This window comes from Nematostella vectensis, chromosome 7 (assembly GCF_932526225.1).
Source record: "Nematostella vectensis chromosome 7, jaNemVect1.1, whole genome shotgun sequence".
Classification (NCBI taxonomy): Eukaryota; Metazoa; Cnidaria; class Anthozoa; order Actiniaria; family Edwardsiidae; genus Nematostella; species Nematostella vectensis.
Genome location: NC_064040.1, coordinates 15,126,514 through 15,141,946, shown reverse-complemented (window position 1 = coordinate 15,141,946; position 15,433 = coordinate 15,126,514). Strand labels below are relative to the sequence as shown.

General features: G+C 47.0%; 1 protein-coding gene across 1 annotated transcript; it reads left to right on the top strand.

Annotated features, from left to right (window-relative positions):
• The first annotated feature begins 2,919 nt into the window (after positions 1–2,919).
• Positions 2,920–9,016, top strand: LOC5511864 (monocarboxylate transporter 10). The gene is given in 6 exon segments (XM_001632178.3): positions 2,920–3,671; positions 4,977–5,164; positions 5,701–5,853; positions 5,856–6,262; positions 6,858–7,112; positions 7,355–9,016. Coding segments are annotated over 5 exon segments (1,005 nt in total). The 5' UTR covers positions 2,920–3,671; positions 4,977–4,980; the 3' UTR covers positions 7,361–9,016.
• The last annotated feature ends 6,417 nt before the right edge of the window (positions 9,017–15,433 follow it).

Here is a 15,433-nt window from a genome sequence, read left to right as displayed (position 1 = left end):
TGGATTATCCGCTATTTCGAAGTCTGAAATGCTGGCTTCTGTGCTTTGGTAAGTACAAGTAAACGGTGTGATTCTGCTCTGGGTCCCCTTTTCCTTTTCCTTGCAGGGCCTCGAGTCGCGTTTTGCCACACACGCATCGTAATGCTCTTAAAAATTATAAAGACAGCTGTGGCACCATACAGAAAACAAATAAAAATATGGCATAAGTATATATATTTTTCTGAAAAGTGCTGCCGTACGGTCGCGTTTGCTTTTAAAGAACGAAACGGGCGAGGCACAAACTAACTACAAACTCCCCACACACTTCTTTGTCGGTCAGTAATGCGTTTCCATCGAGACTTTCCAGGTCTGTAAAATATATTTTTATGATTTATAAGAAATTTGACACGACTATAGAAAGTTATTGCGCGAGCGAGTGCAGCTCAGCTCAGATTTCTCATCTTTACTTTTTTTTTTCGAGCATCCTAATTCAGCGATTCCGTGTTGGAACCCTCACCATCAGGGTCGGTACGCAGCTCTTACAAGCTGCAATTTGATTGGGCAAATGAACAATATCCGCACCTCGACACAAAGAACGGGGGATCGGTACGCAGCTCTCACAAGCTGCAATTTGATTGGGCAAATTAACAATATCCGCACCTCGACACAAAGAACGAGAAGAATAGAGACAAAAGAACTCCTTTGTAGAACAAAGATAATAGGAGACAAAGCAGCTGCGTACTTACTCCACCATCACCATCAACGATCCGTATGACTGGCACACCCCTTTCGAAGAAAACTATTTTGGGGGTTACACCCCTTTCAAAGAAAACTATTTTGGGGGCCACTGCAACGATAAAACCATCATCTAAATTAGTTATGCTAATTTTCTATATGGGGCAATGTAAATGTGAAAATCATATATTCGGTGAAATTGGATTTTTGTTAGGACTTTGTGTCTATTAGCATCTACTTTTTATTTTGATTACACATTTTTCATACAGTCGATGCGTCACTCCCGCATAAATTATAGTGACCTAGGACTTGAGAACTAAGCGAATAAATAATTAAATAAAAAAAGACAGAAAAACAGACTTACTTTTTTAACTGCCCCGTAATTTAGCCTACCTAGCAAGCGTTTTTGTGGAGTAGAGAGCGGTCTCTATTTCCACTGAAACCCCACAAAACGCTTGATACGCAGGCTGCCCGTGAACTTGAAATACTCAGGGGAGCTCGTTGATTGTCGTCGCAATAAAATTAATGTTAAAGCACTGTTGTCTCTCGTCTTTAAATAAAGTGCACGTCAAAGATAGTGCTTGATTATAGATTTAGGCATTGCCTAAAAGCGGAGCTCCAAACGACCAAATCTTTGTTTATTTTCGCTTAATAACTTTAGAAATATCAAATAGTATATTTCTGATTTTGACGACAATTTCACAGATCACGTGACCAACTTGTTATACCTCTTCCCCCCACATTTACATGACACATAACAAGTTTAGTTGCCATACGATGTTTCGGGGTCAGGGTAGTTTTAATATATTGAACTCATCGATGACGTCAAGTGACCATCTCATTGCACACAACTTGAAACATACATCGCACCTACCGAGTTTTGTTGTCACACGATGTTTCGTTAATGAAATATAAATATTTATTTATTTTAATAACGTCAGCATATTTTTGCTTCTAGTGACGTCATTGATGACGTCACAATCACGTGACTATATCGGTGCACCTCCCTTAACCTCTTCATGACACCTCCCAAGATTGGTTTTTATATGATGTTCCGTTCATGTGATATGGATATTTTTGTTCTTAATGAAATCAGAATAGTTTAGATTTTAGTGACGTTATCGATGACGTCACAAATCACGTGACCATATTTTAGCACTCCCCTTTGTCACAAACATGACAACTGCCAAGTTTGGTTGTGAAACAATGTTTCTTTCAAGAGATATGAATGTATTTGCTTCACGTTTTTTTGCTTTAAGTAAAGCCATCGATGACGTCACACAACACGTGAACATATTGTTGCATCCCCCTTGACACCTTCATGACACCTACCGAGTTTGGTTGCCATACGATGTTTTCTTCGTGAAATATAAATCTTTTTATTTTGATGACGTCAGCATTTTTTTGCGTCATCGATGACGTCACAATCACGTGACTATATTGGGGCACCCCCTTGACACATACATGTCACATACCAAGTTTGGTTGTCATACGATGCTTTTAGGGGACGGACGGACGGACATCGCATCATGAAAACTCGAGTCGATGGATTACCATATTTGTTTTATATGCCACTTTTTCTTAGGTATGGGGCTCCGCTCGAGCGGCGCGTGCGGGAGCTCCAAAGCCGTACTTAGAATTTCCTCCCTTTTAGAAAGAGATTGTTTTTTAATTTTCCCCTCTCATATTCCCATTATTGTTGCGTTCTGGTCGAGAAGCTCTCAAGTTGGCCTACTTGACCTGGGCGGCGATGTGATCAATCAATGCATACATGCCAACACTAAGGTTTTCACCCGGAGACTCCGGGTTCTTAGGTTAATCTCCGGTTGATAAAATGACATCCTGTTTTTTAGTTTCTTGGTTTAAAATGTTTTAAAAATGCACCTTTTCCGCTTGAGACCGTGTTAACAGTTAGGAAACGGCAGTCAAAGTAGCCTGCGTTGACAGCCGAATTTTACCCCGGAAAAGTCTCTACAGTCAAAGTTGATCCGCGGCATCTATGTGAGTGAATTATCTTTCCGGCATTTGTATAACAAGAGTTTATTTCCAATAGCTAAAACATGCATTTATTTTTTTAGCGGTCACGGTAACGAATCCTGCATTCTGATTGGCTAAAAGAGCGGTTCGGAGATTCCTATATCTGCCCTCGGTCCGAGAATTGATATTTTGCGAGCGCTTCTCGCTCAAAGTGTGTTTTCGCTGGCGCTAGAAAAAAAATACATTAGTTATTTACCGGGTTAAAGTCGGTCCGTATCGTGAAATACCGTGACCTCGGACTTTGGCCTTCGGCCTCGGTCAGTATTTTCAAGACCTCGATCACGATACGGACCTCCCACCCGGCAAATAACCCCTATGTATTTACATCAAACTCAAAAAAATGTATAATGTATCATTGAATACTTTATTATGAGATTGTGTTTAAATAAGTTACATCTGAAATTTTTTTTTAAATTACAAAATGTTGTGTAAAGAATTGACATTGTTGGTGTTTTTGTTGTGTTGGCAGACCCCCCTAGTGGCAAAAATTGGAATTAAAACTTTGTTTAGTAACAAATTGCAGCTGAAGTCAAAATCTCCGGTTTTCTTAACTTTGAATGTTGGCATGTATGTCAATGTGGCTTCGGTATTTTTCCCCAGCTCCTTTTCAACGGCCAAGGCAGACACTAAGAGTTTTCTCTTGAATAACTCAAGTTCTTTAATTTCTGAAATTTCCTTTGGGATGCTCGTCTTTTCCCTGTTGACAGGCTGCTTTCTGTTGCTCGTTTGGTTGTCATTAAAAAAGTTCAGCCACGCAACAACATCGCTGATATCGCCGGCGGCCATACCGACGAGCTTAAGTTCTTTGCGAATAATATCACGTAGGCTATGTCCAACAGAGCTATACGGTCTCGCATGACCCGCACTATCAAGAATAAGGTAACTCAACTAAAGGAGAGCTAAAAGCATATAAGTATAAGGTGAGTCTTAAATAGAAAGCAATCCATTTAAAGATATCTGTATAAACAGTTGAATCAAATAAGCCATTGTCAGTGTACTGTATAAAGATAAAAAGTCAGATAAGTTATTTGGGCAGCGTTTTGCCTAAAACATGCAGATGCTAGTTGTCTTTAAATCTTGCTTAGAATTGACACACGTTAGGAATTGACACTAAAAATTGCAAAAGAAAAGAATAAAATGAGCGACAGTCATTTGTTCTGTATCGACACTTACACTTGTTCTGTATTTTAGAAAACACTTGAAAAAAAGGTTCCCTTGATTAAAATAAACGATATAAACTCTCTTGCAACCGTGGTCTCCTGTAAAGCTGGGCGGGGCTAGACTGGCTACGACGACCATCCCAATCTAGCCCCCCCCCCCCCCCCCCCCCCCCGCTCCTGGGGAGACGCAAATGATCTAAACTGTAAGTTCTCGATTTTCAGTGTAGCTTCTTTTTCAGTGTCAGATTTGCTTGTGTGTCGTGACGAATTTGTCGTGCTCTTAACCGTGCTGGTAAGCGCTATTTAGTACCCCCTCCATCTCGATACATCTTCTTTTGCTTTTGAATTTAATTTATGCTTAGTTCCTCCAGGACTTGCGATTCCCTTAGTATTTTTATACTTCCAACGTATCGTTTTGGCCCCTTTTGCAAGTGTACAAAGTATGGTAAAATTTTACCAGGACTTTATTTCACTGTTTCACAGGCTTGAAATAAATATTTTTTTTTTCACTCAATCTCTTTGATTTACAGTTAACTCGCCACAACAAACACCGTCCGCAACGTACACGGGGAGTAGGCCCCTGAAGTATATAGACTAAGGATCGTTGTTATTCCAAGTGATTTCTGTAAAGCGGCGTTCTTTGACGGCATATATATTCGTTGTTGTTTATAAAAAGTTAAGGGAAAACAGAAGTCGAAAGACTCCAACGTTTCGGACTCTACTTGCAGTCCTTCGTCAGGGCGGCTACTAAAGAGGTTCTAATATGTTTCAAAAGTTATAATATGTACCGATTCTATTCTTTTATCGTTTTATTGAATCAATTTGTCAACTTTGACGACAGCGCGGATTACACTGAGGCACACTAAAAGGATTACAACGCTTGGTCTTCTAAATCCCCAATGAAATGCGTACCATACACATATTCCTATGGGGGTACTTTCAGTTAAAATCGTTTGCGTCTTGTCATACTAACAAAACTGGTTATTACTACAACCGAAGCAAATACTCCGGGCCAATGGTTGTATTGCCCAGAACGATAATATCATGTTCCGATTTTCTCTCCAGCTTTATGCCTTCCTTGCGCCATCACCACAGGCTACCCAGCCCACCACATCCAAGAGACGGCCGATGGGCTTGGCTGGTTCTGGCCTATGGTTACGCATGCTCAGTGGTGATGGCTGGACTGGTCTTCAGTTTTGGTGTGTTTTTACCCACGCTAATGGAATCTTTGGGAAGTAACAGACAACTCACAGGTATAAGGGGGCATTTATGGCTTTATTAACCTCTGTGTAACGAGCACCCGTTATATAGACGTGTCTGCTAATGCTTTATCTATAGACTTTGTCTGAAGAATTTGACTTGCAAAAGTGTTCGTTAACAGGAGGGATTGAATGTCTAACTGATGTTCACCAGCTTTACCTAATAGTCCTTCGTGAGAGCTTGACATATTGCTACATTAAAACTCCGCGTATAAGAACCTAACCCATAATATCCTTCCAAGCTAGATCTTTTACCCCAAAACAGGTTCTAATTTGAACAAAAATGACGAATCTGGAAATTATTTTTTTCAATAACGTCATTCAAAACCTGTGAAGGCTAGGTTTCTATGCAGTTTTTACACTAAATTCACTAAATTTTTTATCCATTTTCTATTCTCCCTTTATGATTTTCCTTAAATTACATACAGCTATTTTATTGAGGATAACTCGACCCTTGGCTAATCGGCCATCAAAATAGAGGCTACGAGTGGGTCCATATGCTAACACCATATAAACGTTTCTTTGCACAGCGCTCGTTGGATCGACATCGGTTGGTTTCACGCTCCTCGGGTGTGTTCTCGCGAGCAACTTGTGCGAACGCTGGACATGTCGCGTCACGAACGGCATAGGGATTCTCTCCTCGCTATTGGGTCTGGTACTGAGCTCCCTAGCCCGGTCTAATACCCTCTATACTTCACATACAGCCTCTTTATGGGGTTTGGCAACGCTTGTTCTATTTGCGCATCCTTCATTTCAGTGCGCCGGTACTTCGATAAACACTATCATCTGGCTATGGGCGTGCTAGTGTTCGGACCGCTATCTCAGTTATTGATAGACTTCCTCGGGTGGAGAGACACGTTTCGCGTTTTCGCTACAGGGGCTGTGCTGCTTCTGCTTCTAACGTTTATATATGATCCAAATGTGGAAGTACCGCTGGCCAACAATGCTAGTGCCGCATCGGCAGGAGCCGCCACGGAGTCCCCTTGTAGGGGAATGTTTGACTTGTCCGTGTGGAAATATCCGGACTTCACTGTGGCAGTTGTGGCTATTTCTATCAGTAGCTTTGGTCATATGGCGCCTTTTGTTAACTTGGTAAGTACGTAAGTAAATCGTGATTTTCACTATTAGCTCCCTAGGTGTCCAAGACTTCAGGCTTTAAATAAATAAAGTCACGACAAGCCCTCTACTGTTCATCACGCCCTGACCCCAGTGTAGGCGCTAGTGCAACAGAATTAAGAACGGTAATCTTGTGCAAAATGCATATCAATCAATGGCTGTCGTTTTTCTAAATGGTCTAAAAGGGGCGAGCGCGCGGGTGATATTCTAAAACGATAGGGACTAGGCTCCATTTCCAAGATGGCTGCCAGCTTCTGCCAGCAATATCGTAGTAAACACGAATTCCTGCAAGTTTACGTGGAAATTCTCGACTTACAAAGTTCCAGAGCGATAAAAAAAGCATAAAATTGATTAAAGCGGGACTCCCAAATATGGTATGTAGTTCCTTATAAGAAAATGACCGAGCGAGCTAGAAAAACGACAGTTTTTAAAACAAATTTGACTGATATGTGCTCAAATCTAAATTTGAGTCATGTTACGACCCACATCCCTGAGGTTTCCCTCCACCCCCTAAATAAAACATGTGTTTATAGTGCTGTGTTTCGACTATTCTATAATGTGTATCTCATAGATCAAGTACTCTGCGGAGCAAGGCGTCAGTGCCCAGAAAGGCTCTCTTCTATTCGTCTTCATTGGCATCAGCAGCATTATCTCCCGCCTCATTTCCGCACGCCTGTGTGACGTCAGTTTCATCAAACCGAGGCACGTCAATCAAGCAGCAGCTGTCCTATCAGGAGTTGTCACTATTTTGCTGACGTTGGCTTCGACCTTTACTTTCCTGGCGGTTCTCGCAGTGGCTTATGGGGTTGCAGACGGCGCGTACAAAGTGACTATCAATATTTTGTTTATAAACAGTGTTGACCTGAAAAGAGGTCCGTCGGCGTTCGGGCAGGCTCAGATGGTGACGTCATTATCTAGCGTTGCCGGTCCCGCTATCGCAGGTGCGATGAGGGTACAGTACTTATCTCAGCTCCCCCCCCCTCTTCACCCCTGCTCGAATTGAGAGTTACCCTTGCATTTATGAAACTGCCGCTTTCTGAAATTCTTATCACAATTTATCTGTCCCAGGTATGATTGCAGATCGCACTGGTTCTTACTCCCTGGCGTTCTATGTGACAGGCGCGGTCACTCTGCTTGGGGCGGCTGTGTTTTTTGTACATCTCTGTTTCTGTTTACCTCTTCCGTCGGATGGGAGCCATTTTTGTATTCAGGTTGAGACTATGGAAGATCATGAAGCTGCTTATACCAGTCGTGTTGTAGTAGGTGAAGAAAATAATGGTCAAGAAACACTCTTTTAGAACTAATGCTAACAGAATATGGAACGGATAGCCCTTGATAGACTCACTCATTGCTCGGAGCGAGCGCAGAGAGCGGAGAGCAAGTCTAATTTTGTAGTCGACTGTCTTTTTTGTGTGGGTTTCCTGTTACATAACGGTGCATGCGCGCCAGTTTAGTAAAGTACTCGGCGTTATGTGGTTTCGACTCTTCTTATTCTTGGCGAGGTATCTTGGAGGTTTTTTGGTAAGTTCAAGCTACGCATACCTGTCAACTCTCCCGCATTAGGCGGGTGTCTCAAGATTTTGGACCCCTTCTCGGCTCTCCCGCGTTTAGTATCAAATCTCCCGCTTTTTAGAGTTTTTTCATCGTTTCCGAAAAATTATTCTATAGAAAATCGTCATTTTGCCTATTTTCTATTAAGATATTTAAAACAATAATTCCCGTGCGCAGCGCAATTTATCTAACACCCTCGTGAGATCTATAAGTGGATTTGTTCGCGAAAGCTTTCTTTACGGCGAACGCCGGCGAGGTTATACCCCTCCCTCCCCCAAAAAAAGAATATACCCACCCCTCACCCAAAGAAATTATCAAGCCTTGAGATTTTCGGAGGTTGACAGGTATGGCTACGACTTGTCTAAATTACCTTCGTATGAGTTCTCACGGCTTTCAAAGTGTATTTTTCACTGGTGTTAGATCATTTTCACTTCAGTTTTCTAGAGTTACAGAGGGGATTTAGCATGGATATCCATCGATGGCGACTGGCGATGCTGTCAACAAAAACACGAGACGTTTGGCGTTGCCAAATATTCCCAGAAATTTGTGGCTGCCTGTGGTCAAGTCTCCTCCGATCTGGATTGTTTATTTGCCCGAGTGAGGGCTTGTCAAACTAACCCAATGCCTATCAAGGCGGGTATACAAATTTTCTGCTAGCAGAGGCCTCTTTTTAGCCAAGCGAAATATAGAGAAAAGAGGCCTCTGCTAGCAGGGAAGTATACAAACCAACCTGTAATGTTGTACCGTCACCTTGGTAACGCGTGATTTGAGTTGATTTTAATTGTTAATTGTTGATGTAACTAGCGAGTCAGTCGTTTGCTGACCGTTGACCAGCAATGTAGTAAACGAACCATTCACTATTCGACTCAGTCTTTATTTAACACACCAAATATTACACAACCCAATGCCTATTACGGCGGGTATTAAAATCTAAATGGTAGGAAGATTTAAAATAATATGCTACAAATTATAAATCACATGCCTCTATTTATTCTTAGTTTATTATTTTAAGTTCGCATTTCGTTTGTCCACGGTTTGTCTTTCATTCTCGCCTTTCTGCCTGCCTAAAGGTTGTATTTCCGTACTGTGTGTGCAGGATAAAAAATGTATCTGAACATGGGCTCTAGGTGATGTGTAATGTCCTGTTAGTGTTGAATAAACCACGTATTACCATTCCAAGTTGTTGTCCCCGCTCTGCCCCTACGCGTTTACTACCTTTCAACGATACGCTTCAGATTAAAAATGTGGGGAAGCGGGAATAAAACAAAAACGTACCGCCGGTGGTCGACTCATTTGTCGTAACAAACGCATGCTCGCTGGAGGAGCCAGCAAACACACGACGGTTGAAAAATAATAATAATAATAATAATCGATTTTTATAGCGCCACTTCTACTATAAATCCGTGGCGCTTTACAATATAAAAAATAAGGTAACAATATTTTATATAAAGTATTTCAAACTTATGTAGTATCTTAGACTAAACTAACTAACTGACTAACTAACTAATTAGCAAACTAATTAACTAACTAACAACTAACTAACTAGCTAAACTAGACTAACTAACTAACTCATAGCATCTCAAAATACACTTGATATAACAAATAAAAAGTAAAAACAGCAAACAATTCAAAATATATTAACATATAATGCTAGAAATGATAGGTTCTTTAAAACATGTTAAAAAGCACTTCTGAAAAGATGGGTTTTAACCATTGTCTTGAATTCATTTAAACTGTCGCAATTTCTTATGTTCAGATGTAAGGAATTCCAGAGCCTAGGCGCAGTGTGTGAAAAATCCATCCCATGGGTTCGCGTCAAGCATAAGTAATTCGACAAGACGGGTAAAGAATGGCGTTTTAGATACGGAAAGAGTTGATTAACTTGATTGAGAATAGTACTTCTCGGGATCTAAGTCCCCTGGGCGCTTTAGAAGCGGGTCAAACTCGCGCCAAGGTTCTTGCTTCGCGGCCTCTTTGTCAGCCTCTCGTCGACGCGCTTTTGCCGGAACGAGCGGGGGGGGACTAGGGGGTTTCATAGAAACTAGTGGGAGGCGCGGATCGCCCCTCCGGGTCTCCCAGCCCCGTCTTAGGCTTGGGAGGCGCGAATCGCCCCTCCGCCCCCCCCCAACCCCATCTCAAGCAGATAATGTTTCACGTACATCAATAATTGGGGCAATTGCTAATGTAGGCCGGGGGCCGTTCCGCGTACATAAGGTCGGGGCGAAAAAGCGCATGGATAAATCTACGCAAAACCTACGGAGCGCGGAATGACCGTTTTTCGGCCGTAAATTCGAAGCAGCTGGCGTGGCGTTTAAACCTGAGTTTTACTCGAACACCTCGCTCCCGAACTCCTCGCGAATTTCTCGCAGCCTCTTTTTCATCTTTTCGCGTGTCTCCAGGGAGTGCCCTTTCCCGCTTTTTTTCTCACGCGGTGCGAGGCCGTGTCGAGCTCTGATAGCGGCCTTGAGCGCGTAGTATCTCTCTTGTTCCTGAAGTATTAGCCAAAACTCTTCGTCTGAGATATGCCCGTCCTGCAGAGCCTTAGAGACCAGCTCGCTGATCGAGTTTTTCTTACTCTCCGCTAAAACTATCGTGTCTTCGTGTTTAGCCACCTTGGCTAAGACCCCTAGAGACTACCCCCGCGCCCGCGCCCACGACACCGACCAGCCCAGCGACCCCTGCCAGCGGACCGCCGACCAGAACCCCTATCCCACTCAAAGAGACCCCCACCCCGGCGCTGGAAAGCGCCCCTGCAGCGATGCCGGATGCCACAGACACAGCATGGGTAACGGCAAAGGCGCGCTTATACTTCTTCCGCACCTTTCGATGATGCGTTATCTCGTTGTCTAGAACCGCCTGAGTGTCACATATTTTCTGGAGTCGGAAGCTTTGCACGTCGCCCCCGATGCTTGCCGGAGCGGTAGGCGTCATGTGCGTTTGCCGGGGGCAGACGCTGGGAAGCGAGGGGTATATGGCACCGCTGCTAACGTCGCTGTTTGCCATGCTTGTTACGCCGGACCTAGGTTAGCTCTAATACGAGGCGAACAGGCTTGCCCTTAAAGTCCACCCGTCTACCGCGGTCATCCCTGATCCATATTTGGATACTCAAGATAAACTCAGAGGAAGATGCTGCGACACAAACGTGGATGTCGGGCCAATAGACGGCTTTCTCGTGCGGCCTCCCGCGGGTTTCTAGGCAGGCGAGAACGTTTGAAGGCTTGTCTAAGGCGAGGCATTGCGTGCGGTCTACGATATCGCAGAAGATGTAGAGGGCCTCTATTTTCGGCAAAGTCACCTTAAGAGAGCATGTAGGACCACCATTGTGTTGAACATAGCCCGCCTTCGTGTTTAATAGGCTGAGCATGGATTGGGAAGGCTGGCGGATGCTAAACGAGGTTCCCCGAAGGGAGGAGGAGGAGACGAAGAAGGAGGCAGTTGCGGCGGGAGCCTCTATAGCCAAACATATCAAACACGCTATAGCCGAACAAGTCAAACGCGCAAAAACCGGTTTCCCTAGGTCTCTGACCCTCGCGCAAAAGCTGCTCTACGCCGTGCCCGCGACCCCCGTGGAGAGCACGGCCTCAGACATCACCCCACTGCTCACGCAGCTGGAGATACACGTGGCTGAGGACAAATGATTCACGACTAGGGTCCGAGACATATTCAAAGAGACAGTAGTCACGCACAAGTCCGCCAAGGAGTCTCGCCGGTGGCTATCGGAGCCTTCCTATGGGTACTGGCCACAGCAACTCAACTTTGCGGTCTGGTGCGCAACCGCCGGATGTGGGGTGTCCCTAGTCGACCCCGCTTTCGCCACGCTCCCCTCTCTCATCAGTGGATTTCTTAGGTTTCACGTCTACTTTACCACCCGGAGGATACTCTACGAGCTCGGCGCCCCCCTGCCTGGCGACAGCCCTTTCACGCAAAAAGGTAACCCCTACAAGAAGGCCGCTTTCGAGCGTCTATGTACAGAGTTCGGTTTGCCGCGTAAGCCGGACTTCCGATGGAAAGGCGGGCGGAACCACGGGCTAGGCGATGTGTTTGTGTTCTACCCGGGGGAGGGGTATCGCAACGTGCACGTGATCCGTGGCTACGACACGGCGGCGGACGAGTACCCGAGCCACCTCAATCTGTTTAGCGACGAAGGTGGGACGTACAATAGTGGGAAGCAGGTGGGTTACATACGCAACGACAACCACGGGGAGGTGCAATATAGCTGGTTTGCGCCTCCCAAAGGCGAGGGGCTGACAAAAGCAGGGATAGGAAGACTCGATCGCTCGGTCGAGGCGTTCGTCTACACAGTGCTTGGCGCGCAGGTAAACGTCCGTTCCTCTATCGCGGGGGCCGGTGGGCCGGCAATGGAGGCGCAGGCGGAGTTCACGAAGCTGCTTGAAGACGCGATCATAGAAAACGACATCGCTCAAAGCGTGCAAAGGTACCAGTTAGCCGTGCAGGAGGCCAAGGTGAGACTGAGTCTTGCGGTCGCACCAGGGGTGTGGCTGATGCCGAGCGATCTGGTGATAAACACGCAAAGCGTCGTGGGCTACAACAATAAGCTGCAGAAAGCCACGGACTCCATGACGCTCGGCGCAAACGCGATCAACACCGAGACAAAGCCAGTCGGTGCTCATAACATGGCCGGCGGGCATCCTAGGGTGCAACACGCGACTGACCCTGGGATCGACCGCGTGCCGTCCCGGCGGCAAAGCAAGGATTCCGCCCCTGCGAAAGTGCACGCCGAGGGCGCGGCCCCTGCCCCCTCTCCACGTACGCACGCTACGCATAGCATGACGGGCGAAAAAAGTTAACACACCGCCCTCAAGGCGGGGTTGTCCTTTGCATTCGACGAACCAAGAACGCGGCTACGGCTAGAATGAGCAGCCACGCATTTTCGCCAAGGAATTTCACCGCTTCTCCTGCAGACTTAAACACGAAGTTCGCGATGCTGCCTACTAGCCCGGGGAGAAGCTCGCCTAGCTTTTTCCCGATGGCCTTTAGCCCGTTACCGACCCCTCTGGCCACGGAGGAGAGCGACTTGCCGAGCGACGTCACAATGGCCGCGATCGTCGTCGCTACGGCCAACCCGATGCCGGTGATGGTAAAGCCGTACTTTTTGAAGATGGCTTTGATGCGCTCTCTTAGCGGCTTTTGGTTCTCGAGCTCTAGGTTTTCGCGTTCTAGTTCGTCAATCTCGGACAGCCTCTCCTCGTTGCGCTCACGGGCCTCTTGGCGGCTACTCTCTGACGTGTTAGGGTCGTCGATGGTCTCCCTGTCTGTGGCTACCACCCCTTGCAGCTCTTGGACCCGTTCTGTGTTCTCCTGGATGATCTCTGCCACGGACCCCATCGCCAGTCTGAAGCCTCTCAGCTTTGCAACGTCCTGTCGAACGCCCCCGTCCTCATTGAACAGCTGTCTTGCTTTAGACCAACCTCCTTTGTCGAGGTTGCGAACCTGTATTAGCGTCTTTCCCCTCCGGTCTGACTGGAACCGTAGCAGATTCTCGTTAAGGTCTGGGTATTCCTCCCTGAGGGACTGGAGACCTAGTCTTGTCGCTGCACCCTCTGTGATGAACGAGGTTTCAGCGTAGCCATGCCATGCGCAGCATGCGTACGCGACGACGTGCTCGTCATTGGGATCGACTCCCCATCGTCGGGGTCAAACGGGATAAGGGGCGTCGTCTTGTCATCCCCCGCCCCGCGATCGGCGGACGCACCCGGCAAGGTATCGTCAATGTCAACGTCAACATCACCCATGATGCGTGCGCATAACTCGTGCTATGCTATATTAGACATGTCTAACGGTCCGCACCATAGCCACGCGGCTTCGTACTTTATGTATACATATATACGTATATATATACGATGTCAGTCAGCGATAAACTTGACCCCCAACGAACACCCAGAACTCCTCTGGGGTTGAAAGCCGAGAGAACTGTTCGAGCGAGACGCTATATGTGGCGGTCCCAAAGCTATCGGAAGGCGTCACGTTCGTGCCTGGCTCCTTGAGGGTCGGTCTCGATCTCTCCATCTCAGGCCATGCAAATAATACATTCGTGAACAACGTCGGCCGAAATCTCGTGAGCCGCCTGAAAATCACGTTTGCAGGAGAAACGCTCCAGGACACCAACCGCTACGACGTCTTCAAGACGTATGAGGAGCTTTACCTGTCCAAGGTCGAGAGAGAGGACCGCCTGGAGCAGGGCATACAGTCAGAAAACATGCGCAAGCCTCGCTCAAAGGCTGGCGATAAAGCGACTAGTAACGCCAAGGAGAACGCTCTAAACGCCGCCCACGTGGCGAGGTACACCATCCCGCTAGACCATTCTCTGCTGACGGACCACGGCGTGCTGTACCCAAGGGCGCTCTCCGAGGCGCTGCTCTTCGAGATCACGTTCGCAGCGGTTGACCAGGTAGTAGTCGGAAGCGATGCTACCAAATTATCCTATGCCATCAAAAATCTAGAGCTGGAATACGAAAGCCTGAGGGACGACAACCTCGCCCGGTCTGCAGCCGCCGCCTACCAAAACGGCACAACGTTCTTCTACGAGCAAGTGAACCTTCACAAGACCTTCGTGATTAGCAAAGGGACACTCTCTCAACGAGAGTGTTAACCTGCCGCGAAGGTCTATGAGTGGTCTGTTGCTCCTCTTTGTGGAGCCATACACGGCAGGGGCTCGCGACTCTGAGAAGTTCGTGTACCCCGACATCAAGAGCGTTCGCGTTACAATCGACGGCATGCCAAACAAGGTCTTCAGCCAGGGGCTGCGCCCCACGGATTTCTGGAGGGAAGCGAAAAGGCGGTTCGTCCGCCCCTCCCCGGGGGGCACAGCGGAGCGCCTGCCGCCCCGGCAATCGGCCCCGAGTCGTTCTATGGCGATAACAAGTTTGCTCTGTGGATCGACCTTCGAACGACGGACGACAGCGCCATCCATGGGGGTGGTCTCCGATTGGTCAATACCCGCGACGGTGTGCACCTCGAGATAAAACGCACGGCGAGCGGCACGGGTACCGTAAACTGTCACGTGTTTGTGGTGGCCGACGCTCAAATTAACCTTATGAACGGACAGCTAGAGTCCATACAATACTGAGCACATACGCCGGAGCGTGTTCTGCGCGAAGCGGTATGGACCCGAAAAACATCCCATTTAACGCTCTCATCGTGGGCCCGACGTCATGCGGGAAGACCCAATTCGTAGTGGACCGGCTGCGCGGCCCTTTCCGGGGCAAGTTTGACTACATCGTACGCGTGTGCCCTACCGTTGTCTACAACAAAACATACGATGGCTTCGGCGAGGGCGACAATCGTCTTTTTGTCATCGCACCTGAGGCGGGTCAGATCGACATACTGCTGAGGTTTGTCTCCGCTCTCTTCGAAGGCACTAATACGCTAATCATACTCGACGACTGTGCGGCCTCGAAAGACGTAAAGAGGCGCTCTGACCAGCTTGTCAACTTGACGTTCAGCGCGCGCCACGTGGGTATCAGCGTGTGGGTGATCACGCAGCAGCTCACCAGCATCACGAAGCCGTTCCGTGAGAACATCGCGGCCTTGGTGGTCTTCTATACCCCGAGCAAGGCGGAAATGAAAGCTATCCTG